The sequence below is a fragment of the Aureobasidium pullulans genome (assembly GCF_000721785.1).
Source record: "Aureobasidium pullulans EXF-150 unplaced genomic scaffold scaffold_14, whole genome shotgun sequence".
Classification (NCBI taxonomy): Eukaryota; Fungi; Ascomycota; class Dothideomycetes; order Dothideales; family Saccotheciaceae; genus Aureobasidium; species Aureobasidium pullulans.
The window spans coordinates 260,390-282,495 of record NW_021941034.1 but is presented as its reverse complement, the minus strand read 5'-3'; the positions used below and the strand labels follow the sequence as shown (position 1 = coordinate 282,495).

Genomic DNA, 22,106 nt, shown 5'->3' with positions numbered 1-22,106 from the left:
AGCATCCTTCGAGCAGTAACAAGAAACGAGTGGCTCACGACAAGATATGGAATGGTGGCTATCTAAAGCGATTGCCAGGTTGGGAAAGCGGCTCAGAAGCAAAGACAAAACAAGGCATAAAGGAACAAAAAGGCACACTCGGGCATGCACCGATTTGACAGCGAAGCATGCGTTCAAGATATAGAAAGAGACCATCACGTGCAAAAGTAAGGTAGAAGGACATGCCGTCTCTTTCTTCGCTTGGACCCGTATCCCAGTCTCGTAGCGAACAAGAAGCCTCCGTTTCCAATACAGATTGCTCTCGCATCTTGCATAAACAGCCGCATCGCAGCAGCTTCTTTCCCCTCCCCAATCAACGAGCAACTCTGTTTCTTTCCTGCGATATCAGTGGCTCTTGACAGTTTATCAAGTCAACCATCTACCTATCAAAGCAGGGATTCGCTGCGGAAGCGTGTCAAAGCTCCCGTTCCCTCTCGTCCAGTCACAAGATTCGGGTACTGGACCAGCGTGTAGCCAGACCATCCGATTCGCCAGAGCTTCAACAGGTTCCCAAAAGCAAATCATAGGTCAGTAAACCTCGATGGCTTCATCCCTCCATGTTTCGAATACCATGATACGGTCGCAATGTTGAAGTTTCGTTGATATTGCGACATGTCATTGAGGAAAGAGAGATCGGGCGCGAGTCCGGGCCGCGAGAGCTTTGGGAATTGGGAATACGCGACGCGAACCCATCTATCTCCGTTACATCTTCTTCGATACCACGTACTGACGTCGGTGTTTCTGTTGAACAGACGACCCGGCGCATAGCTCGAGTACATCACAACAGCTCGAGTAGTCATGTCGAATCCGAATTACAGCGCTATGCAGAGCAACCAGCCCGGCGTACCTCCGCCCAAGCGCTACGATGGTCGCGACGGAGGTCCGGTTTACGACCCAAGCCATGGAGGCCACTACGGTATTTAATCGTCGCGCATTGCTATAGAGAGCCTAAGCTGACTTTGCGACACAGGCGCCAGCTCCTACGTACGTTCAAAGCAATGCGCGACAATCAGTCCGACCGAGCTGACACCAGAACAGATAGCTTCCCAGGGCAACGCACCCCCTCCGGAAACATTCACGGGACAATGGTCGAACGTGAGTTGCAAGTAGCGCCGTCTCAATGACCATCGCGCTGACACACGCACTCTACAGGTGTCGCAAGGCCTGTCAGGAAACTACCGGGATATCTTAAACACGTACTGGCAGAACCAAGTCAGCAAGCTCGAGACGGACGAACATGACTACAAGATCCACCAACTGCCACTGGCGCGTATCAAGAAAGTCATGAAGGCAGATCCCGAAGTCAAGATGATCTCCGCCGAAGCGCCAATATTATTCGCGAAAGGCTGCGACATCTTCATCACCGAGCTTACCATGCGCGCCTGGATCCATGCCGAGGAGAACAAGAGACGCACCTTGCAACGCAGTGACATAGCAAGTGCACTGGCTAAAAGCGACATGTTCGATTTCCTCATTGACATTGTGCCTCGCGAAGACGCTACACCTCAGCACAAACGCAGATCAGACTTCCCTCCTGGCAGCTACCCAGTCTCTGATGCAAACATTGCTACCGCTGGCCCTTCAATGCAGGCCCCGCCCGCGGCCGCACAGCTTCAGAGCCAGGAACAGGGACAGCACATGCAACCGACAGACTATAGTGCCATGGGCCAGCACGTGGCACAAGAGCCGTACCAGACGCAGCAGGGCATGTACCCGCCTCCTGCACCCGCGCCCGGCTACCAACAGCCACATGCCTTTGATCCTAACATGTACACTGGCGGTTACAACATGTTGCAGCAACCCGTGAGTGCCATGAACAAGGCGGAGGGGGTGATGAAACGATAAGCTAACACAAACTCCACAGCAAATGTTCGCGCAACAAGGACAGAGGATGGCGGATCCCTCGATGGGCGGTAACGATGGACAGCATCATTATCGTGCACCCGAAGATGATGCCGAGGGCGAGAGGGACCAGTACGAAGTATGAACGGATGGATGCAGCGACATGACAAACACTTGATACCCCCCACTTACAACAAGCACTATTAAAACAGCAAAAGCAAACAAAAACATCATCACAAGACAAGAGACACATCGAGGCAAGGAAGACGAGAATGATCGGGGATATCGCAAGGCAATGAATGGGCAAGGAAGATTACGGAATGGACTGTATTTGGGTTCCTGGGACTACAACATTCTCTTTATGGCAGACACACGAATTCATACCGGAAGCCTTGAGTGATGGGGCAGAGGCAAGCCGTGTTATTCTCTTCTATATCCCTAGCCTTGGCTATTGTAAACGATCTGGCTGGCAAGGACAAGCACCTTGATGAGATCGGGAAGTTGGAGAGATATGATCCGAATTCAGACCCTGATTAGCCGAAGCCGACCTCGGATGGCGGGGTCCAGTCCATCGGGCTTTGAGATTGAGTAGAGCTCGACAGTGAGAGCATGAGGTGAGTGACTGGGTTGAATGGTGAGTATGCACGCAAGAAGAGCAGAGGAAGATGTTGAGTAGGAGTGCATGCGGGTCTGCGGAGGAGGAGGCATATTCGGTGGTTTATTAGTGCATACGCAAGTGATGAGTGATGACCATCGATAAACCCCCGCTCGTTCTAGCGTCCAAGCTTCCAGGATTGGCAAAGAGCTGAGAGTTTCCCAAAGTCCGAAACAACAACCCTCCCTCTTTCTCCCCCACCTTCCTCGAACTTGACTTCTTCTTGTTTAATCTGTTCTACCTTCTCTGAACAGCTACTCCTTCCAAACTCACACTTTCCTCAACCCCCACACAACACCGCAGATATGGTCAAAGTTGGTATGTAGAGGACATGTGGACGCGGGGCTGCTATGGTCAAAGAGTCAGGAGCTGACATGTTACACCCTTCACAGTCGTCGCAGGAGCCTCTGGTGGCATTGGCCAACCTCTGTCTCTCCTCATGAAGTCGAGCCCTCTGGTCAGCGAGCTCAACCTCTACGATGTTGTCAACACCCCCGGTGTCGCCGCCGACCTGTCCCACATCTCAACCCCCGCAAAGGTCAAGGGCTTCCTCCCCAAGGATGATGGCATGAAGAACGCCTTCACTGGTGCCGAGATGGTTGTCATCCCCGCTGGCATTCCCCGTAAGTGATTCGACTGTCAAAACACACAGCCTTCAACAGATTCTGACAGCGACCAACAGGCAAGCCTGGTATGACCCGTGACGACCTCTTCAAGATCAACGCTGGCATCGTTCGCGACCTCGTCAAGGGTATTGCCGAGTTCTGCCCCGACGCCTTCGTTCTCGTCATCTCCAACCCCGTCAACAGCACCGTCCCCATTGCCGCCGAGGTCCTCAAGGCCGCCGGCAAGTTCAACCCCAAGAAGCTCTTCGGTGTCACCACTCTTGATGTTGTCCGTGCCGAGACTTTCGTCGCTGAGATCACTGGCGAGACCGACCCCAGCAAGACCACCATCCCCGTTATTGGCGGTCACTCTGGCGAGACCATTGTTCCCCTGTGGAGCCAGGCTAAGCCTGCCGTCAACGTTCCCGAGGACAAGCTTGATGCCCTGACCAACCGTGAGTATTCTTCCTACTCCTCTTTAATTTACCACCCACTGACTCTTTCCCACAGGCGTCCAATTCGGTGGTGACGAGGTCGTCAAGGCCAAGGACGGCGCCGGTTCCGCAACCCTCTCCATGGCCTACGCCGGATTCCGTTTCGCCGAAAAGCTCCTCAAGGCAGTCAAGGGCGAGTCCAGCATCACCGAACCCACATTCGTCTACCTCCCCGGCGTCGACGGCGGTGACGCCATCCAAAAGGAAACCGGCTGCGATTTCTTCTCCGTCCCCGTCGAGCTCGGCCCCGAGGGAGCCAAGAAGGCCATCAATGTCGTTTCCGGCGCCAACGACTACGAGAAGAAACTTTTGGTCAAGTGTTATGAGGGTCTGGGCGGTAACATCAGCAAGGGTGTCGAGTTTATCCAGAACCCTCCTGCCAAGTGAGTTTTGCCGGCTCCTTTTTAAATTTTACATTTGCACCGTACTGACCACCTGCGTGGCAGATAGATTGTAACGAATTGACATGACCCCCTTTTCGGCGTTGATGATTATCTCCTTGATTGCATGAAGGGAGGATAAGGATAGGATAGGATCGGATCGGATCGGATCTGATAGCCAGACACGGCAGCCAACCTTTTTTTCCACGATTTGAAAAAATGATGAGAAACATATTTCAAACAGCACTTTGAGCTTCCTCCTGACCGTGATGGTGTCCAAGACCTATTCCCTGGCCAGACCTAGAACGAGATCGTACCTTCATTTCTATGACCAGTAACTAAAGAAAGCACCATGGGCAGTTGAGAAAACGAGGTAATTCCTGACATGCATCACTAAAAGCGGCACGTTTGCCTCCCCTTCTTTGACAGCCTCATCGAAAAGACATGACATGCAGCTTATAGAATAGATGTTTTGGTAAGTGCGATGGTTGTCATGTTTCTTTGTTTGTGTTGTGTATTATTTTTTACTTCTGGCATTGGTATCTCGTACAAGGATATGCATGATGATGATGATGATGATGTGTATGAGACCACCAGTCCGATTCTTGACTTTGAAAGGAAGGATCATTGAGAGGTTGGTATGCCCCCTGGTCTTATCCCATCGCTCCAATGACTCAGCAAGTATACCCGGATCTCTCGTCGTGAAGAATTAGTAAGCTGCAAAAAGCTCGAATGAATGTTCCCTTGAGAAGATCTCCACTCTTCTCGTCTTCCCAAAAGCATGGATGGGTATATGAACGTCAGCACCTCCTTTCTCATCCTCTCATTCTTTCCTCATCCTCTTTAAGCCCCATATACCGCGGTATAATGCATGGACATTTTTACGGTTTCGATCCCACCGTCCTGATCTGAAACGTAGCTTGTGGTAGTTCTGTGGATTCCGCATGTACTGTGACGTTCAACCCGAATCCAGAAAGGGCGCCCCTGATGATACCGCAAGGGAAATAGAGAAACTGTTTGACTCCCTGTCAGTATTTCCTATTCACAACCTCAATATTTCTCTGCTCTCTCATCTTCCCACATCCTCGACAAAGAAAAGCTTCGACAAAGCATACGAGAGATCGATGGACTCGAAGAATGGAAAACAAAGGCAATCACTCACCGGTTGCGCCTTCCCCAAAGCCTCATCAGCACCTCTAGGACCCCTCCTCGTATCCGCCGACATCCTCCCCAACGCCATGAATTTGTTATCCGTCAGCACAAAAGTTCCCCTGTGGTTGGTTTTTAGATTGTCGATTTGTTTGCGGAAGACCAGTTGCCAGAGATCTTTGCAGATGAATTTGATCATGTCCAGAGGGGTTGTTGGGCGGGGTGTGTTGGCGGAGAATCTGTTGGTTGGTGTGGGGATTAGTGAGGGGGAAGGTGGGTGGATGGGAGGTTTTTAGGGAATGTGGTGGTGAGGGTGAGGGTAGAGGGGATGGAGGATGGGGAAGCATACCTTTCAACAAGTCCTTGTCCAACGCGATAGCCCAAGGCATCTAACCTCCACATCACATCTTCACTCCTCCTCTCTTCATCTTCATCCTCATCTTCCACATCTTTATTCGTTCCTGCTCCTCCAGCGGTATTTGTTCCCATGCTCTTGACACTTTGTCTCTTTTCCGCTGCGGATGAGCTTGTAAGTCCCGAGCTTGTAAGTCCCAAAGCTCCTCCAGAAGTCGAAGTATTCAAAGCAAGATTCCTATCCATCGATGCGGCGAGAAGTGCCGTATCCCGTGCGTGAAGTTCAACAGCCATCCTCTGAGCCAAAGGCACGAGTTCTATGAGCAAGAAATCCAGAGTCGCGGCCGCGACTTTTGGGTCCGAGGGTGTGGGATCGGTGGGTGGATTTGTTGTTGTTGCCATTGTTGTTTTGAGTCTCTACTCTCTTGCTGGTTTTTGCTGTGCTTGTGGTTTGAGTTGGTTTGGTTTGGGTCGTAGGGGAGGAGAGGTTGATTGCGGTTTGGATGAGGTCGAAGCTGGGTGGATGTGATTGGATGTGGTGTGCGTGATGAGTGCTGGATTTCGGTATATTTCGATTGCTGTTGGTTGTGTGGCAGTCGCGAAGGTATTAGAAAGGTGTCGTTTGGAGAGAAAGGTCTATAGTCGAGTTGTGTTGGTTGTACCTGCCTTTGTTTGCGAGTGACATCGTTGCGGTCAAGTTGCGCCGGTGGCTTGGCAAGACGTCTTGGTCCGCGGGGTGACCCTGCTGAATTCAACGACCGTCAGTATTCCAAGCTCGTAGAGTAATATCTGGTAGTCGAAACATGATACCAACAAGTCAAAACATCAAGATGAAATGTAGAAGACTTGCGCTCCAAAAAATAATACATCTACTCCTAGTGTATATGCTCGCCCTATGCAAAAAAAGCACTATGTGTATCGCATGAGTCTCTGGCCATCTTCCTCTCTCCAAAAGACAGCCACCCTAAAAAACAACAACAATCGTCGAAGAAAAAGAAGAAAAAGAATTTGTTGCCCCAAAAAGTGCAGTTGCGCATGCGTGGTCCGTTGTATAAAACCTTCATCAATACATCCATGTCTTCCCATTCCTGCCTTCTGCTTTACAATGCCAGTGCGTCCATAGTAGTACACAGGGTAGGAGGCGTCTAATCTTCCGACTCCTGCTCAACAAGCCATTCCATCACACTCTCGTAGCAGAGTACAAATTGGCGCAAGCTCTGCACCATACTGAGTCTCTGCTTGCGGAACTCTTCGACTGTCTTTTCGATCAAGTCTTGGTCCTGGTCTTGTACCCATCGGCCATCGACTTCGTCCTGTTCTGATGATTGGCCGGGAGGGGGTGCGAAGAACGGGCTGTTGTCGTCTTTCATCTGTACAGAGCTTCTGCGTTCGTCGAGGTGCATGGGTGAGCTGTCGCGTGCGTATCGTTGTCGTCGTTGAGATGATCGTTGTCTTTTGAGCATGTCGATGACCGAAGCCACGGTACAGAAGGTTCCTGTACGTCCACAACCAGCACTGCAGTGTACGACGATCGGTGGTGCCTCTGGTGGATCCGGCTCTGACAGGTCTGAATGCGTCGTACTGTGTACAACGGCGTCGCATTGCTCGACCAGTCCCAATAGATGTGCTGGATGCGCTGGAGCGCCAAAGTCTGGCCAACTCGAGTATTGGAGCTGGGTAATCTCACGCATACGCTCGAATGGGTAACCTTCGTGACGGAGAGCGAGCTTGCGGACGATGACAAATGGCTGGTCGTCTTTTGCTGCGTTTTCGACTGCGGATGTCTCGATACGTGCGAGAGGGGCGCCATCAGTTGACTTTCTTGCACCTACTGAGGGACGTTGTTGGCGATGTCTCTTAATCTTTGCCGGGTCCAAGGAAGCGCGCTTTTCGGAAAGGAACTCGAGACGCATAGGACCGTATTGTTTGTCTGACCAGTAGTTGTGAGCCTTGACTTGACCACCCTCCTTTTCTGCTGTGAGCATAACAATGACTCTAGCATCTTGCTGCCAGATGACATTCCAGAAGTCCTATCGCAATGTCAGAAACTACTCAAATGAAGGCAGACACGGCAAACTTACAGTGAAGGTAGCAGGAATAGGTCCCTGGGTGGCAATATAACGCTTGTGCGAACGGGCCGAGGCGATGTAGTTGGCGTTGAAGTAGTCGCAACCATGAGAAGGGACGTCCTGCAGCTTGACACGAGAGTGCTCGTATGGCCAAATGTTGTTGTATCTGTTCTTTGAACCCTTCTCGATACCTGCGATTTGAATCGAAGATTTGGGCATAGAATGTGTTGGTGAGCCGTAAGAGACCTTGCCTGAGAGAGCTTCTTGCATACGCTTCTGTTCTCTCTTTTCGATCTGCAAGAACTTATCAGACACGCGAGCGCCCTTGTCCTTCTCTTCGGAGGCCGCTTGTAGCCATGACGGCAGATGCTCGCAAATCTCTCTTGTCAGATTTGTAGGACGCTTGACCTCCATCTGGCCAACACCACCAATGAGATCCATGTTCTGTCTGATGTTGCCGAAGAAGGGGTTGGCTGCATTCTTCTCCATAGGCATGGGGCAACCTCCAATGACGGGAGCAATCTCAGGTCCATCCAGCTTCATCGACATAGGACCGCCACCACGACTTGCTTGGCCTCCTGCTCTTTCCACATAGGCAGGGAACTTCCTGGCAAAGTCGGCAAAGCCACCCTTGAGGATGTAGGCAGTACCTTCCAGACCTTCGCTGTCAAACTTCTTGATAGTGTTAACACATGAAGTGGCGTCCTTGAGTTGAGATGAGGCCGAGTCGTAAACTATGATATATTTGCTACTTTTCCAGTTTTCGAACTTCTGACGTTGGTCGGGGTTATCCTTGAAAGTTTCGGCGAGTTTGTTGACATTGAATGATGGTCGCTTAAGAAGAGTAGTGGGGATGCACAAGTTGAGCGCACCTCTTAGATGAGCACCGCCGTATTGGGTCGAGACGCGCAGATCCAATATCAGCATCTCCTCGTCAGCGGACTCGAGAAGATTGCATAGATGTTGAGGAGTGATGAAAGAGTCCGAGTCGTTCATGGGGCCAGCCACAGGAACAGTCTCAGCTCTAGGCTTGGACTTTGGTTGAGGGGGTTGATTGAGGTTGAAGGGCATAGCTAGCCTGGGCTGAGATGAGGGGCGCTCAGGAGCGTGGCGAAGACCGTCTGGGAACGACGAATCATTAGAAAGATGTCTTTTGGGGGAGCGGCCTTGGTACGCAGACTCCGGATCTAGATGGAAGTCATTACCTGAACCTGATATGGAGCCCGAATGAGCACGTCCGGGGCCTGAGATGGAGCCTGAAGGAGCACGCCCTGTAGGAGGCATTGGACGTGCCTCTGTTGTAGCTTTGGGGCTGGCGGTGATGTTGATGTTGTTGAAGAAGCTGTTGCTATTCGAGTGATTGCTGTTGTTGAAGAAGCTGCTGTTGTTTGTGTTGTTATTGCCGACTCCCCCGGTCGGCAATGCAGGCTTCTTGAAGTCGAACTCATGCAGGGAGCCCAGGTTGAAGCCCACAGTCTCGGACTGACGGCGGAAGGCATCGAAGTCGGGGTTCTGGTCGGCGGGAATGACGGTGGGCGAGAAGGCGGCGGTTGACCTTACAGTCGACGAGGGCGGGCTCCAGTTCTTTCTTGCATGGCGTGTGGATTCCGAGTCGTATGAGTCGTCCTGAGCAGGGAAGCCAAAGTAGTTCGGACTGGGAGTACGCGCATTGCCATGGTGTGGTTGGGGCGATTGAAGCAAGGGCGCCATGTTGTTGGCGCTTGTAGATGGAGGATGGCGAGCACCGGGGGTTTGGGCAGGTCGAAACTTTGCCGCAGACATTCTGACGTTGTGGAGGAGGGTGAAATTTCACCCGGACAGGTTGCGCGTGATGTTCAGGATATGTATAACGGCGTTCGAAGTGGTATGGGGGTGAGATGTGGTCAGTCTAGGCGGCGACGGCGAGCAGTAGAATCCATATGGACACGGAAGAAGGGGAGTCGTTGGCGCTACAACTGAAAGGTGCGGTGGGTGGATCTTCTGGTTCTTCTAGACTCGATGACGTACATGCCGTCCTCACACGCTCTCAACCCTGTAATACCTCGTGCACAACCTCCAGTGCTCCCTCATAAACTGCCTCTTGTCATGTCCGAGCAGAGTGAGCTCGTTCTATTGCTTTCTGACCCAAACGTCTTTTCCTCGCAGCTGCCTCCGAGTATCCTTATCCTTAGTCTCAAAACCAAGAACTGCAGGGAAACCACGAAATCACTTGTTGACCCTGAACTTAGAGTCTGACTCGAAACAAAGGGAAGGAGGCACAACTGACGATGTGCACACGTGCCTCTGCACATCTCTCTTCTCGCCCCGACTAATCGACAAGACAGTTGCCATAAACACTCGACTTTGCCCCTACATGGCTCGGCACTTTTACTCTGCCTTATCTGATCGTCGCTCGCCCTTCGTGTTCTTGCAGCTCACCAACTTCTCTTCCCCTCACCAGCTCACCATCAACTTCTTTGTTGTCCTTGTTGCCCCGTTTTCCCTGACTGAGATCCGCAAACGCCCTTCTGGGCTTTTTCTTTGACCTGCACCATTTTGGTTCTAGACCTCGAATTCCTCGTAGAAATCACTCACTCACCCTGCCAAGCCCTTCGCTTCATTCCTACTGGTTCCGGTGGTGGTTCCGAACATTTCTCCCATACCAAGGCACATGACCATGTCTCGGATACGGTCACACATCTTTGCCGACGGAAGAAAAGTCATGACATCTGCTTCCATCCACGTGTCGTGAGGCTGTGATGTTTCTAATTGTTGTTGCTCGCCTTGGGAGAGGCAAACAAAGTATCCGTATGGTGGAAGCTTACGTGTGTTGTTGCAATGCATGACCAGCTCTCAGGTGGCCCAGCTGAAACGAAATGAGGCGGACTTCATGTCCGCGGAAAGTGGATGACAGATCTGTATGTAGGTGTGAGGGTCCGAGTTGGTCACTCAGCCTCACCTGGTGTGCGTGTCAACGGTCCACCAAATCCGATGTGACCGTTCTGGTAGAGCATGGTGATGGCGTGGGCGGCGCTGTTGCTGCCTTGACTCGCTTCGTCAGCTTCCAAGTTGTCTGGCATAATTGCCTTGTCATCCATCGTATCGTGTCATGGGCATATAGTTGTTGACATGTCACGGGGAAGCTCATCATCTTAAGGTAAACTGGTTCATGAAGTATGCTTGCAGCAGTTGCCGCTTGCTTTCTATGGTACAAATTCCACGCCATGCTTCTCTTTGAATTACTAGAGTAGATCCCCAAACTCCGTACTCCCTGCCGCGTTTTGGCCGCAGTTCCTTCATTGCATGCGTGTAACCCCGTCTACTTCCATAGCTTGGTGAGCGAAACCTGTTGGTCGTTGTGTCTGTTGAGAACCTTTGCCGTGGCAAGATCAAAGTCCTCCTGGGTGACGTGAACTCTTCTTTCTCTGAGAGCGAACATGCCGGCCTCTGTGCAAACACCCTTGAGCTCGGCTCCTGAGCATCCGTTCATCTTCTCGGCGACCTTTGTCAGGTTAATACCTCTAGTCAGGTTCATGGAGCGACTGTGAATGCGGAGAATGTCGGCACGAGCCTCGACAGTTGGTGGGGGGAACTCGATCTTTCTGTCGATGCGACCAGGTCTGAGGAGGGCAGGATCCAGGATGTCGAGACGGTTGGTGGCCATGATGATCTTGATGTTCTTGGTGGGCTCGAAACCATCAAGCTGGTTGAGCAGTTCCAGCATAGTGCGCTGGACTTCACTGTCTCCTCCGCTCGAACCCTCGACACGCGAGGAACCAATACTGTCAATCTCGTCCATGAAGATGATACTAGGAGCGTGCTCTCTGGCCATGATGAACAGCTCACGCACCATTCGCGAGCCCTCTCCAATGTACTTTTGCACCAACTCGGAACCAGAAACTCTGATGAACTTGCAGTCGGTGTGATGGGCAACAGCTCTTGCCAGCAATGTCTTTCCTGTTCCGGGAGGACCGTAGAGAAGGACGCCCTTGGGTTGTGCGATACCGAGCGATTCGAAGAGTTCGGGGTGCTTGAGACCAAGCTCGATGACTTCCTTGATTTGCTTGATCTGTTCATCGAGACCACCGATCATGTCGTAGGTACTGTCGGGCACCTTCTCGACCATCATGAGCGAGACGAGAGGGTCGACGGATGAGGGAAGCATGGATGAGAGCTTGTATGAATCGGAGAGGAGGGTGACACGCTTGCCGGCGGTGAGCTTGGACATGTCGATGTCATCGGCGACATCAACAACTGGCGCGAGAAGTCAGTATGATATAGATGGTGATAACGAGCTCGTTTGAACATACCGTATTTGCCTTCGGGATGCACCTTGACCAAGACCTTCTTTGTGCTCATGACCTTGACGACCTCACCAACGTAGGAGCCGGGCTGTTGGAGCAGGCCCAATTCTTCACGCAGCAGGCGCACTCTTGAGTTGTAGTCATTCCTTTGCGCTTCCAGTCTGCGGAGGACGGCTTGACGCTGGATGATCTCGAGCTTCATGCTCTCGATTTTGTTGTGGAAGAAAGTGTCGAGCGCCATGGCGGGCGGTATGGTGATGTGAGGCGCTGAATGGACGAGATGGACAGATGCAAATGTGTCGACCAGCGAGCGACGGCGTATTGTGATGATGGGTGATGGTCTTGTTGTAGAGTTGGAGATGGCGACTGCTGCTCATGACGACGGAAGCACGGAGGTCGGAGCTTGGAAGCATAATTTATGCACCTTTATGCCTTCTATAACACAACGCTTCTGTCTTTAGTTTGCCATCAATTCTCCTTTCACTATCACATCACTCATGGTGCTTTGAAGTCTGTTTGCATTACTTTTCCCTAGTCAATGAGCGGCTTCAACAAGACTTGTGTCTGGCATGGATTTCGAGGCTAAACAGAACCGCTTGTCCACAGATAACCAGTACCATTGACTGTATGCTGCTCTCTGGAGCGAAAAGAGAGGAGGACGTTAATTCTCAATATATGTCAGTATTAATTTGGTGAATATCTATGACCACCAAGACTAATCTACACACGCTTTTGTATCCTGATCTCCAAGTATCGCAGCGGCACATAAAGCAAGCCAGTGACCACAAAGGCCGACTCAAATCCAATGTCACCAGTCGTCTTCGCAATAGGTCCGGTATACCACACCTGCGCCATCGAAGGAACCACCAAGGCAAAAGACAATACACTAGCGCCCAAAGCAGCGAGGCCGCTCGGCAGCATATTACCCTTGTCCCATTTCTCATGATCATAAGCCGAGCAATCTGACTTTCTGAACCAAGCATGCTCGATAACGACGACAGCCACGAAAGCAGAAGCCCAGTAGCCAATCACGCCGATGAAGTTTTCGAGGTTGTCGAAGAAACTGGTGGCGGCGCGAATGGCGACAGGGATGACGATTGCTGTAATGACGATGGCGAATAAGAAGCGAGGGACTCTGACCATCCAGGGAAGCAGCAGCTGGAAGTTGAGCGTGATGCTGTACATGGTCGCAGCAATGTTTCCTAGCAAGGAGAAGGCGAGCAAGACCACGACAAATTTGCCAAAGCCACCTGCGGGTTCGAGCATGGCGGCTAACACACCTCCCACTGACGTCGACTCGTAGCCGGCTTGCCAGGAAGGAACATTGGGGCAGGCGCCTCCGATGGCAGCTCCAAGAACCATCAGTGGTACGGTAGGCAAGAATAATCCACCGTAAGTGTAGGCAAAGACCTTGGTACTCGAAGCCTCAGGGACCATGTAAACAGCAAAATCTCCAGCCAACGCCGCCCAGGGGATGAGGAATCCAGCAATTAGAGCAGAGAAAGAGAGAATAGTAGATGCTTCAGGAGTCTCAAAGGCAGCCTGGTTGCTGAGATGCTTGCCACCAGTGCCAGTAGCGATGACAATGGCAATTAAAGCAGGAATCCAGGCAAAACGTTCGTAGCGATGTAGGATCTTGAAGCCACAGAAGCAGACCAGCATAGCCAGAATAGCAATGACCACGATACCCACATCAGGTGTGAGGTGACCATGGGTGATCGCAGACAAAGATTGACCTCCAATAACACTGTCGATGACGCAGAAGCCAGTGAGAGTTGCAAGATTGAGAATGACCGGTACCGAAACGAGATAGTAGCTGGAAAATGTTGTCAGTGGAAAGCATTGCAGAGGTATCTAGTCGTGACTTACCCAAAGGAGAATCTTGCCTGAATCATCTGTCGCATACCAGTCTTAGGCCCCAACGTCGCTAGATATCCCACAGGTATTGTACACAAGATACTGAAGAAAAGGATGATCAAAGAACAATCTCTAAGACCCAATCCATAGCCCAGCGGTCCAGTCATACCAGTGACAATCCTATCATTCGTTAGTGTCGTGCTCTTGTTTTCGTGTTCTTGTCCAACACAAACTTACGGTAGAAGATTGACACTCATGGTAAGCCATAACGTAAAGATACCATGCACTCTTGTGTTCGTCCTTTCAGAAACTGGAATAGGAACAATACCTCCAGTTTCCACCCCCAAAGATGCGAATTTCTTCAACGACCATGATTGAGCAATCTCGACGTCTGCGTCTTTCCCGGGTCCAGGAAGACCTTTCTCCTCATCAGTAACATTGGCATGTGCTTCCTTGCGTGCCTGGTTGACCATCGTACAAAAACCGGCTCTGGGAATAAAAGCCGAAGACTGGTAGAGGTGGAGAAAACCAGAACGATGTGAGAAAGTGCAATCACTATGAGTTGAGAAGTTGGAAGAGAATTGAGATAATCATGTGTAAGCGATCTAGACCATATATGGGTATGACTCCTTCTCCAGCTTTTGACATCTCTGTTTCGTAAAGTCTTGCCACTTTTTGGCCCGAACTAGAATTTTTTTGCCGTTGGGCGTTTTGCGGCGTCGGGCTGTTCTTCCTTTGTTTGATTTGTTCTTCTTTGTGCACGACATCAATTAAAGAGCTAGAGTACCTGCAGATTTCACGGGAATGTTAGAAAAGTATTTGCAGTTCTGTTGTTAGCAACACATCAGCAATATAGAGTAGAAGTGAGTGCCTTAAGGACAAAGATTGACTGCAAAAGAACAGGTCAAGTAATAGTTGAAGACTGATTTTCATTCATAGCATAAAGTCGTCGACAGTGCACGATAATACGTGCTGGTATCAATTACCACCAAAAAGAGCAAGCAAGTAAACACCTGTGCCATCCAAGCCAATTTTTTTCTTCTGTAGCGAATCCATCATGACCTTAGCCTTTACGAGGCCTTGGCACAGCCATTGCAAGTGCACTGGCCGGCAGGGCAGGGGCAAGAGCCCTCAGCACCACCACAGTTGCACTTGGTCTTTCTGGGCTCCTCGGAGACGACCTTCATGTTGGCGGATTCGGCAGTAGCGCCAGTGGACTTGTCGGAGTTCTTGGCACATCCGGAGCAGGCACAATGACCAGGAGCGCAAGGGCAAGCACCGGCATCGCTAGCGCAAGAGCCTGTTTCTTGTAAGTGGACGGAAAGATTGTATCAGAAGCAGTATGACTTACACTGAGTCTTGTCGTTTCCGACAGAGTGGACGTCGTTCTTGCCAGTCTTCAGGTTGGCGAGGTGACGGGCCTCGTTGTGGACATCAAGAACCTGCTTGCTGCCCTGGTTGTAGAAGCCTCTGAGACGCTGACCGGTAGGGGTACCGAGAGCCTTCTCGAAGTATGAGTTCAGGCCGGACCAGGCAGCAGCGCCCTTGTCGGTGACACCAAGCTTCTGGTCGATACCCTGAGCCTTTGCGGTAGCCTGGTACTTGGCATCGAACTGCTGAAGAGTGGAGGTGAAGCGAGCGCTGACACCGTGCTGCTGGTCGAGAGCAAGAGCGCGCTCGATGGCCTTGTCGCTGATGGTGTAGCCGTGAGCAAGGTACTCTGCAACGATGCGAGAGCGGGGCTTGTCCTCTTGAGAGAGGTTGTCCTTGTCTGAAGTGTCGTTGTCGGCAGCAGAGAGCTTGCCGCCGGAAAGCTCGTCGAGAGAGGCAGTAGCGGCAACGTGAACCTGGTTAGCACCAAGCTGAGTGTTGTCGAGGAGGAGGGCAGTCTTAGCAGCGGACTCCTTCTCGAAGGTGACCGAAGCAGACTTGACGCTGTCGGCCTCGTTCGACTCGGGGGTGACGGAGATGTTGGAGATCTTGCCGCTGTAGATGGTACGTCAGTGGATGCGTCTGGTGAGCTGAAAGGCCACGACTCACCAGAAGGAGAAGAAGTCGCGGACCTCCTTCTCAGAGGTCTGAGCAGAGATGTTTTGGACGTGAACAGTCGACATGATTGATGAAGTATTTGATGTGATTGTATAGAATTGAGGTGATGTTGTGGATGGTAGAGGAAGACGTTTGGTGCAGACGGAGTGATTTAGTAGGAAGCGACAACCCCTCAGAGCGGCGAGAAGCTTCATGAAGCGTACGTCATGCGGCGCAGACCAACTTCCTCAGCTGGCATGTGAAACTCGACGTCGATGACCAACTCATTTTCTCTCTCATCAACCGTCTCCCAGGACAAAAATATGTGGCTACTCGCCAAAGACAATACCTGGTCTAGTATTCACAGAGTCTGGTCTCTCCGCTATAGTTTCAGCACTTGCGATGGCGCTGGAGAAAAGCAGACCTGCAGCATCATGGTTTCTGACTTCCTTAAGAAAGAGGCCTGCTTGTAAGATTCAGCAAAAGACTTACTGCTCCAGTCTCGATCATGGTGAGTTACCACTAACAACGATCTGTACACCAAGCTTCATGAGTACTATTTCCTTGTTATTCACCCTAGAGCGAGTCTTCAGACTGGCTAAAAACAACGGAGAAGTCGAAGACGAAGACCGGAAAACAATGTATTCGGTTGCAAGTCTACCATGCCGCTATTCAATTTCGCTCGGACCTCTTCTATCTGAACCGCTCCCTTTGTGATGTTTATTCGAAACTCTCAGTCAAAACCTGTATTTCTGCATCTTTCTCGAGTCATATATCAAACCTCACTCTCGGCAGACGACTCGCTGGACCCCCACAGCCCGGCTATTCTCAACAGACTTTTAACGGGTGAGACTCGTGTTTGTTGATACTATCAACAAACCACCAAACGGTACGGTACTTGGGCCTGCGCCAGGCTGGCTACCGGTGAGCGTGGTGGTGCGTAGAAGGCAGTTCGCACAGCTGAGAGCGGATTGGGTTTGATTGCTACTTTCCACGACAATGACAAGGCTAGACTTTGATGTCTCCTCATCACTGGACATACAGCACAATGTCGCCATCCAAAGCAAACATCGCGATCACAGTGGTGGAATATTCGAAGCACCTCTGTTCCAATAGTATCTCACCTTCTGTCTCAGTTGTATTGTGATGAGAAGCAGCGAAACACTCTCGGTGACCGTCTCAACCACTCACGCGACACGACCAACATTCACGTTCCCCCGCATGTACTCCGGCATAGCCGCGCCTGAAGCTATGCCGCGTCTGGAAGCATTCAGTCAATCACAAGACGAGTTCAACGCCCTTTCCCGGCAGAATCTAACGATGTGCGATCATCAATAATTCTCTCACGCCGAAGAAGAAGCTTGAAACCAGGATGTAGACTCTCACATTTGTACTACACACAAGCCCTAATATAAAGACTCAAGCCGATTTCTCTCATAGCAATCGAGAACTCTTGAATTCTCCCGATCGATGAAGCCGAACGGGCATGGAAATGAAGCATCAAGTAACAAAAACTCGCCTCCGCAAAATTATACCTTTTTAGAGGCGAAATCGGGGTGTTTCTTTAGCGCAAGCGCGGCTTCCGTCCGTTGTGCCCGAAAGATAGCGTCGCCTTGGACCAATCACAGGGGTTTTCTTCTGGTCGTCTCGAGCCGATCAGCGCTACAGTACAAAATATCTTTCTCCTTTGCCAACATCTCTCCCACGTCGCCTCTCTCCAACCACTCGACAGCGACAGCATCTTTATACCGTTTGCCTTCAGTTGAGGACTGATTGCCGAACGCTCGCCTTAGACCAGAGAACCGTCATCTTGAAAACCCTAGCCATCTTTTCGGAGCCTCCAGAAGACTGTAAGACATTTTTCCGGCCTCATGTCTCCTCCTCAGAGACAACGTCGGGACTTCAACAAATTTCCCACTACTCAGCTTTTCTTCTTGGGTGAGTGAGCTGCCATCTCAAGCTCTATGGTAGAGTTCTGACAATCTGTTAGCCCTCGTACGAGTTGCCGAGCCGATCGCTCTTACCTCCATCTTTCCGTATGCCTGGAAACTTGTGCTCGACTTCAATGTAACTGATCGCGCAAATGCATCTTTCTATGCCGGCTTGCTGATCTCAGCTTTTGCTCTTGCTGAATCTTTGACAGGATTGTGAGTAGCCTTGAGAACCTTGAGTTCTTCGCAAACTAACAACCTCGCAGATACTGGGGAGGTCTCTCGGACCGCATCGGGCGTAAGCCTGTTTTGCTTCTGGGAAGTGCCGGCACAATGCTCTCTCTGCTCTTAGTTGGTGTTTCCACTAATTTCTGGATGGCATTGGCTGGGCGCGCAATTGGAGGCTTCCTGAACGGCAACATTGGAGTTATTCAGGTGAGTAAACACACCTCGAACAGCATCTTGAAATGAGCTGCAAAGGCAACATAATCATGATGTTTTTACAAGAGCCGCACTAACTCGGACTCTAGACAATGGTTGGAGAGCTCACTGTCAACCCCAAGCACGAACCTCGTGCATACTCTGTTATGCCTTTCGTGTGGTCGATCGGTACAATCATTGGTCCTTCGATTGGTGGCATCTTCTCAGCACCTGCAGACAACTTCCCCGATGTGTTCTCACCCCATGGAGTGTTTGCGAAGTTTCCCTACCTGCTTCCTAACCTCATCTGTGCAGCCTTGATGCTGTTCTCAATTGTCTGCGGATTCTTTTTCCTTGAGGAGACTCACCCTGACATGCAGCCTTGGAGTACTGAAGACGATCTCCAGCACACTGAAGCCGAAACTCCACTTTTCGCTGCTCAGGCTGGTACCACCACGGCCGCGGTCGATTTGCGTAATGAATCTTACGGCACCTTCAACAAGGTCGTCCAAGATCAGGAGTGGAACGTTTTGCCCGACGGCACAGATGCGCCCAAGGAAGCCGAGCCCCAAAACCAAGTCGTCTTCACGAAGCGTGTAGTCATGCTGATCATCGCTCTCGGCATCTTTACTTATCACTCAATGTCCTACGACCACTTGTTGCCAATCTTTTTCCAGGACTCGCGCGTGGAAAGCAGAGCTCACGGAAACAAGATGAATTCAATGGCAGGAGGCCTTGGTCTGAGCATTCAAGATGTAGGCGTTGTGATGAGCGTGAATGGCTTAATTGCTCTGGGTGTCCAAGCAATCATCTTCCCTCTAGCTGCTGCATGGCTGGGTGTGTGGAAGCTGTTCATCGTCACCACTGTTTTGCACCCCATTGCCTACGTTGTGGTCCCTTACCTGGTCCTTCTTCCCGAAGAGTGGCTCTACCCAGGGATCTACGCTTGCTTGACTATCCGCAACATTTTTGCCATTCTCGTCTATCCTGTCATTTTGATTCTGCTCAAGGAAGCGGCGCCCGCACCCTCGTGCCTGGGTAAGATCAACGGATTGGCTGCTAGTACTGGTGCTGCGTGCCGTACTCTCGCATCCCCTATTGCAGGTATTCTTTACGGCATTGGTATCGAGATCGATTTTACCGCTCTTGCGTGGTGGGTCAGCGGTGCAGTCGCAATCCTCGGCGCCGTCCAAGTCTTCTTCATCAACCGCAAGAAGAGCAGTGAATGGCATCAAGTCCGCGCTCGCGCACCCTGCCGCTTCATGCCTCCCGAGGAACACAGACAGGAAATCGTGCACATTGTCGTGCAAGATGAGGAAGAGCAGGAACTCGAAGCCGACGAACAGCGCAGACTGTTGGCTTGAATGCCAGAATCATGAAATGATCTGAAAAGTGTACATGAAGTTGGGCGATATAATGGTGCGTATGAGGGATGTTGTATACCTTTTTTTTCCAGCATCGAGCATTTAGCATTTAGCATTCGGGATCTTGGTTATATATCTCTCTCTTTTATAGCGAGCGTGGCGTTTTGGGCCATTTTCAATAGGGCAAATATATTCTTCGGTTCACAGTCAGATAATCTTTTACTCTCTCTCTCGAAACCCGTCCTGTATCTCGACAAGTTAACAATCATCCCTAACATCCCTCGAGATAGACGCAACATAACCCTACTTCGCCGAAGTCGACCACAACGTCCTACATATAGCACTTCGATCTTATATTCGATCTCTCGTACTCTTTACTAATCCACTACACTGCTATCATGCAATGTTTCTGCCAGATCTCACCTGCTCTACAAAGCGAAGAAGTGTAGACTTTTTGTCGTCGATCTGGGACGACTACTCTGTGCCGTTCGGACACAGTGCATGAACCTCGGTTACTCAGATAGGCTCTGGGAGGTCTCGGAGTGTATAGCTGGGAATCGGATCAGGGAGTGGGGTTTTATAGGTAGGCGATGAAGAGGACATCTCATCCCTTACGTGTATCTCCATCTCAAGTGGGTGCATAGATTCACACGTCCAAAAATACACAGTCATTTTCAGAATCAAAGCGCATGTCCATTGAAACGTCTAATCTCAGAAAGTGATAAAGTAACATATACAGAAAAAGTAAACATCTTCTTCCCTCGAGCAACCCAACACCATTCTTTCCATCTTCCCAGCTATACCCATCAAACCATCCCCAAAGCCCCCAAAACATCAGAACTGAATCCATCTTCCGCCTCCCATTCTCCACCCGTACCAGGCAAAAACAACGAAAGAGGTCTTTCCGCCGTCTTCACCGGTTTCAATGTCAAACAAGAAGAATTAGATTTCTCATAATCATTACCACTGCTCTTGCTTCTGCGAGCTTGCACATTTTGCATGTACAACGGTGCAGCCCGCTGTGGCAAGAATGACAAGAAGTCGATTTGCTTTGCTTCTGCTTCCTCGTATTCGGAATCGATGTCGCTGAAATCGTCGTAGGTGGATGATGAGGGGGAAGTGTATAGGGCGGAAAGACGGTGGCTTAGATCTTCGAGACCAGTGTTGAAATTTGAAGTTGTGATTTCTGGATTTGCTGTGGAGGATAAGGTGGTGGGGTCGAGACTTAGACGGAAGCGGTCGGGTGTTGTGAGACCGGATGATGATTCGAGGGTGTCGGCTGTGAAGGTGGGGGAAGCCATGTCAAAGCTACCAGGGATGCTCTTGCTAGGACCGAAACCGGGATGATAGTCATCTTCTGATGTGAGTGATGAGGAGAATGCTGGTGATGTCAGGGGTTGTGAAAAGTGACTTCTGGTTTGCGACTGGTTGTTGAGGCTCAAGATCGGGATTGCAGAGGTTGGAGTTGAAGGGCCGTGAAGAGGTGTGTGAGATGAGGTGGGTCTGAAGGTGTTTGATGGTGGTAAAGGCCAGCTTTCTTCATCGGCGAGTTCGGACATGGGAGGGCTGAGAGGCCATTGAGAGATTTGAGGTTCGTCGAAGGTGCCATCGTATTGAGGGATTTGTCCTGGTGAGTTTTCGAACTCCATGGTGACATCCTCGCTGAGACGGTGTGTGTTCTTCTTCGGTTGTCTGAGCGAGCCGAAGAAAGAGAAGCCCAAACCTTTTGTGAAGTCGTTGAGTAGTCCTCCTCGGGTCACTGGACGCTCGTTAGGAGACGAGATGGGACAAGGAGTAAAAGGACGAAGTTCGGGCAAGTCGTTGATGTTCTGGTCCAGATCGGGAATGTTGGCAAGCATCGAGATGTCCTCGGGAGAAACATCAATCTGACAGGCACCAGGTCTCTGATATTCAGGCTCATCACGACGAACACGCTTGATTGAACGCAAGCCACGAGAAACGGGTCTGTCTCTTGATCTCAGGTCTCTTGGAAGTCTGCTGTCTGCCGCAAATCTTTCCCGCAATGCGTCACTAGAGCAGTAGAAGCGGGGAAGTTTGGTCGGCGGCTTGCTGTAAATCTTCTTGTATCTGTCTTCGGGGTTGGTGGTCATAGGAATTTCAATTGTGGTTGGTTGGTCGGCCGAGGCGCTGCAGACTCTTTGAGGGGCCTCGATGACTTCGATTGGAACATCCAGAATGTTGACCATTTGACCAGGTAATAATGGGCAAGCATATGTTGTCGATGTGGTAGGATCGCAGACTTCTTCGTCGTCGTCAAGCTTGTAGTAGTACCAGTATGTTCCGCCTTGTTTCAAGGCACCATTTCTAGTCCTCAGGGAGTTGATGCGTTCGCCATCGCAGATGATGTTGGCGAATGAGTGACATCCAGTCCAGACACCACGACCTCTGTGTCCATCGCATTGCATACGATACGGCGTTGAGAAGTTGTCCCAGGAGCCGAAGAGTTCGACTGAGCGAACATCCGGTCTTGATTTACTGAAGAGCAAACGGTCAGCTTGATGTTTCCTCGACTTTTCGGAATCGAGTCCGGTACTTACTAGAGAAAAGTAACGAGAGTAGTAGAGTCCATCGTTGTGGTTCAGGGTTTCAACGGGCCTAGTTAAAGGACGTTGACT

At 50.8% G+C, this 22,106-nt stretch overlaps 9 protein-coding genes across 9 annotated transcripts; 3 read left to right on the top strand and 6 right to left on the bottom strand.

Annotated features, from left to right (window-relative positions):
* Nucleotides 1-572: 572 nt before the first annotated feature.
* On the top strand, nucleotides 573-2,434 carry M438DRAFT_52842 (histone-fold-containing protein). Its single transcript, XM_029910158.1, has 5 exons — nucleotides 573-955; nucleotides 1,010-1,023; nucleotides 1,078-1,134; nucleotides 1,192-1,842; nucleotides 1,904-2,434. The coding sequence occupies exons 1-5, from the start codon at nucleotides 838-840 to the stop codon at nucleotides 2,024-2,026; spliced, it is 963 nt and encodes a 320-aa protein (XP_029758670.1). The 5' UTR covers nucleotides 573-837; the 3' UTR covers nucleotides 2,027-2,434.
* A 318-nt stretch (nucleotides 2,435-2,752) lies between these two features.
* M438DRAFT_347257 (malate dehydrogenase) lies at nucleotides 2,753-4,210 on the top strand. The gene is made up of 5 exons (XM_029905858.1): nucleotides 2,753-2,854; nucleotides 2,929-3,159; nucleotides 3,219-3,596; nucleotides 3,652-4,018; nucleotides 4,082-4,210. The coding sequence occupies exons 1-5, from the start codon at nucleotides 2,842-2,844 to the stop codon at nucleotides 4,083-4,085; spliced, it is 993 nt and encodes a 330-aa protein (XP_029758669.1). The 5' UTR covers nucleotides 2,753-2,841; the 3' UTR covers nucleotides 4,086-4,210.
* Nucleotides 4,211-4,494: 284 nt separating this feature from the next.
* On the bottom strand, nucleotides 4,495-6,174 carry M438DRAFT_347256 (transport protein particle component). The gene is made up of 3 exons (XM_029905857.1): nucleotides 5,514-6,174; nucleotides 5,178-5,403; nucleotides 4,495-5,028 (listed from the first exon to the last, which is right to left on the bottom strand). Exons 1-3 carry the CDS (start codon nucleotides 5,918-5,920, stop codon nucleotides 4,897-4,899), a joined length of 765 nt encoding a protein of 254 aa, XP_029758668.1. The 5' UTR covers nucleotides 5,921-6,174; the 3' UTR covers nucleotides 4,495-4,896.
* A 489-nt stretch (nucleotides 6,175-6,663) lies between these two features.
* Nucleotides 6,664-9,369, bottom strand: M438DRAFT_376031 (uncharacterized protein; the record flags this gene model as incomplete). Its single annotated transcript, XM_029908633.1, has 2 exons — nucleotides 6,664-7,548; nucleotides 7,600-9,369. The coding sequence occupies 2 exons, from the start codon at nucleotides 9,367-9,369 to the stop codon at nucleotides 6,664-6,666; spliced, it is 2,655 nt and encodes an 884-aa protein (XP_029758667.1).
* Nucleotides 9,370-10,720: 1,351 nt separating this feature from the next.
* M438DRAFT_322505 (proteasome regulatory particle subunit RPT6) lies at nucleotides 10,721-12,214 on the bottom strand. Its single transcript, XM_029902966.1, has 2 exons — nucleotides 11,877-12,214; nucleotides 10,721-11,820 (listed from the first exon to the last, which is right to left on the bottom strand). Exons 1-2 carry the CDS (start codon nucleotides 12,109-12,111, stop codon nucleotides 10,886-10,888), a joined length of 1,170 nt encoding a protein of 389 aa, XP_029758666.1. The 5' UTR covers nucleotides 12,112-12,214; the 3' UTR covers nucleotides 10,721-10,885.
* Nucleotides 12,215-12,534: 320 nt separating this feature from the next.
* Nucleotides 12,535-14,371, bottom strand: M438DRAFT_322501 (cytosine-purine permease). The gene is made up of 3 exons (XM_029902965.1): nucleotides 13,965-14,371; nucleotides 13,740-13,907; nucleotides 12,535-13,686 (listed from the first exon to the last, which is right to left on the bottom strand). The coding sequence occupies exons 1-3, from the start codon at nucleotides 14,198-14,200 to the stop codon at nucleotides 12,591-12,593; spliced, it is 1,500 nt and encodes a 499-aa protein (XP_029758665.1). The 5' UTR covers nucleotides 14,201-14,371; the 3' UTR covers nucleotides 12,535-12,590.
* Nucleotides 14,372-14,636: 265 nt separating this feature from the next.
* On the bottom strand, nucleotides 14,637-15,895 carry M438DRAFT_322498 (uncharacterized protein). Its single transcript, XM_029902964.1, has 3 exons — nucleotides 15,768-15,895; nucleotides 15,079-15,713; nucleotides 14,637-15,027 (listed from the first exon to the last, which is right to left on the bottom strand). The coding sequence occupies exons 1-3, from the start codon at nucleotides 15,839-15,841 to the stop codon at nucleotides 14,798-14,800; spliced, it is 939 nt and encodes a 312-aa protein (XP_029758664.1). The 5' UTR covers nucleotides 15,842-15,895; the 3' UTR covers nucleotides 14,637-14,797.
* Nucleotides 15,896-17,465: 1,570 nt separating this feature from the next.
* M438DRAFT_322495 (MFS general substrate transporter) lies at nucleotides 17,466-19,470 on the top strand (the record flags this gene model as incomplete). The annotated part of the gene is made up of 5 exons (XM_029902963.1): nucleotides 17,466-17,693; nucleotides 17,746-17,902; nucleotides 17,953-18,121; nucleotides 18,217-18,580; nucleotides 18,620-19,470. The coding sequence occupies exons 1-5, from the start codon at nucleotides 17,627-17,629 to the stop codon at nucleotides 19,468-19,470; spliced, it is 1,608 nt and encodes a 535-aa protein (XP_029758663.1). The 5' UTR covers nucleotides 17,466-17,626.
* An 806-nt stretch (nucleotides 19,471-20,276) lies between these two features.
* On the bottom strand, nucleotides 20,277-22,060 carry M438DRAFT_376026 (uncharacterized protein; the record flags this gene model as incomplete). The annotated part of the gene is made up of 2 exons (XM_029908632.1): nucleotides 20,277-21,966; nucleotides 22,029-22,060. 2 exons carry the CDS (start codon nucleotides 22,058-22,060, stop codon nucleotides 20,277-20,279), a joined length of 1,722 nt encoding a protein of 573 aa, XP_029758662.1.
* Nucleotides 22,061-22,106: the final 46 nt, after the last annotated feature.

Excerpts from the sequence above, each read along its gene's own strand:
- M438DRAFT_52842 (XM_029910158.1), top strand. The coding sequence starts at position 838 with ATGTCGAATCCGAATTACAGCGCTATGCAGAGCAACCAGCCCGGCGTA. Across the intron at positions 1,135-1,191 it reads TCACGGGACAATGGTCGAAC|GTGTCGCAAGGCCTGTCAGG; the intron begins GTGAGTTGCAAG and ends CGCACTCTACAG. Across the intron at positions 1,843-1,903 it reads ACAACATGTTGCAGCAACCC|CAAATGTTCGCGCAACAAGG; the intron begins GTGAGTGCCATG and ends CAAACTCCACAG.
- M438DRAFT_347257 (XM_029905858.1), top strand. Across the intron at positions 3,160-3,218 it reads CATCCCCGCTGGCATTCCCC|GCAAGCCTGGTATGACCCGT; the intron begins GTAAGTGATTCG and ends AGCGACCAACAG. Across the intron at positions 3,597-3,651 it reads GCTTGATGCCCTGACCAACC|GCGTCCAATTCGGTGGTGAC; the intron begins GTGAGTATTCTT and ends TCTTTCCCACAG.
- M438DRAFT_347256 (XM_029905857.1), bottom strand. The coding sequence starts at position 5,920 with ATGGCAACAACAACAAATCCACCCACCGATCCCACACCCTCGGACCCA. Across the intron at positions 5,404-5,513 it reads GGACAAGGACTTGTTGAAAG|ATTCTCCGCCAACACACCCC; the intron begins GTATGCTTCCCC and ends ACCAACCAACAG. Across the intron at positions 5,029-5,177 it reads CTTTGGGGAAGGCGCAACCG|TTTCTCTATTTCCCTTGCGG; the intron begins GTGAGTGATTGC and ends GGAGTCAAACAG.
- M438DRAFT_322505 (XM_029902966.1), bottom strand. The coding sequence starts at position 12,111 with ATGGCGCTCGACACTTTCTTCCACAACAAAATCGAGAGCATGAAGCTC. Across the intron at positions 11,821-11,876 it reads GCATCCCGAAGGCAAATACG|TTGTTGATGTCGCCGATGAC; the intron begins GTATGTTCAAAC and ends TTCTCGCGCCAG.
- M438DRAFT_322501 (XM_029902965.1), bottom strand. The coding sequence starts at position 14,200 with ATGGTCAACCAGGCACGCAAGGAAGCACATGCCAATGTTACTGATGAG. Across the intron at positions 13,908-13,964 it reads ATGAGTGTCAATCTTCTACC|GATTGTCACTGGTATGACTG; the intron begins GTAAGTTTGTGT and ends AACGAATGATAG. Across the intron at positions 13,687-13,739 it reads CAGGCAAGATTCTCCTTTGG|CTACTATCTCGTTTCGGTAC; the intron begins GTAAGTCACGAC and ends AACATTTTCCAG.
- M438DRAFT_322498 (XM_029902964.1), bottom strand. The coding sequence starts at position 15,841 with ATGTCGACTGTTCACGTCCAAAACATCTCTGCTCAGACCTCTGAGAAG. Across the intron at positions 15,714-15,767 it reads CGCGACTTCTTCTCCTTCTG|CGGCAAGATCTCCAACATCT; the intron begins GTGAGTCGTGGC and ends TACCATCTACAG. Across the intron at positions 15,028-15,078 it reads CGGAAACGACAAGACTCAGT|GCTCTTGCGCTAGCGATGCC; the intron begins GTAAGTCATACT and ends TACAAGAAACAG.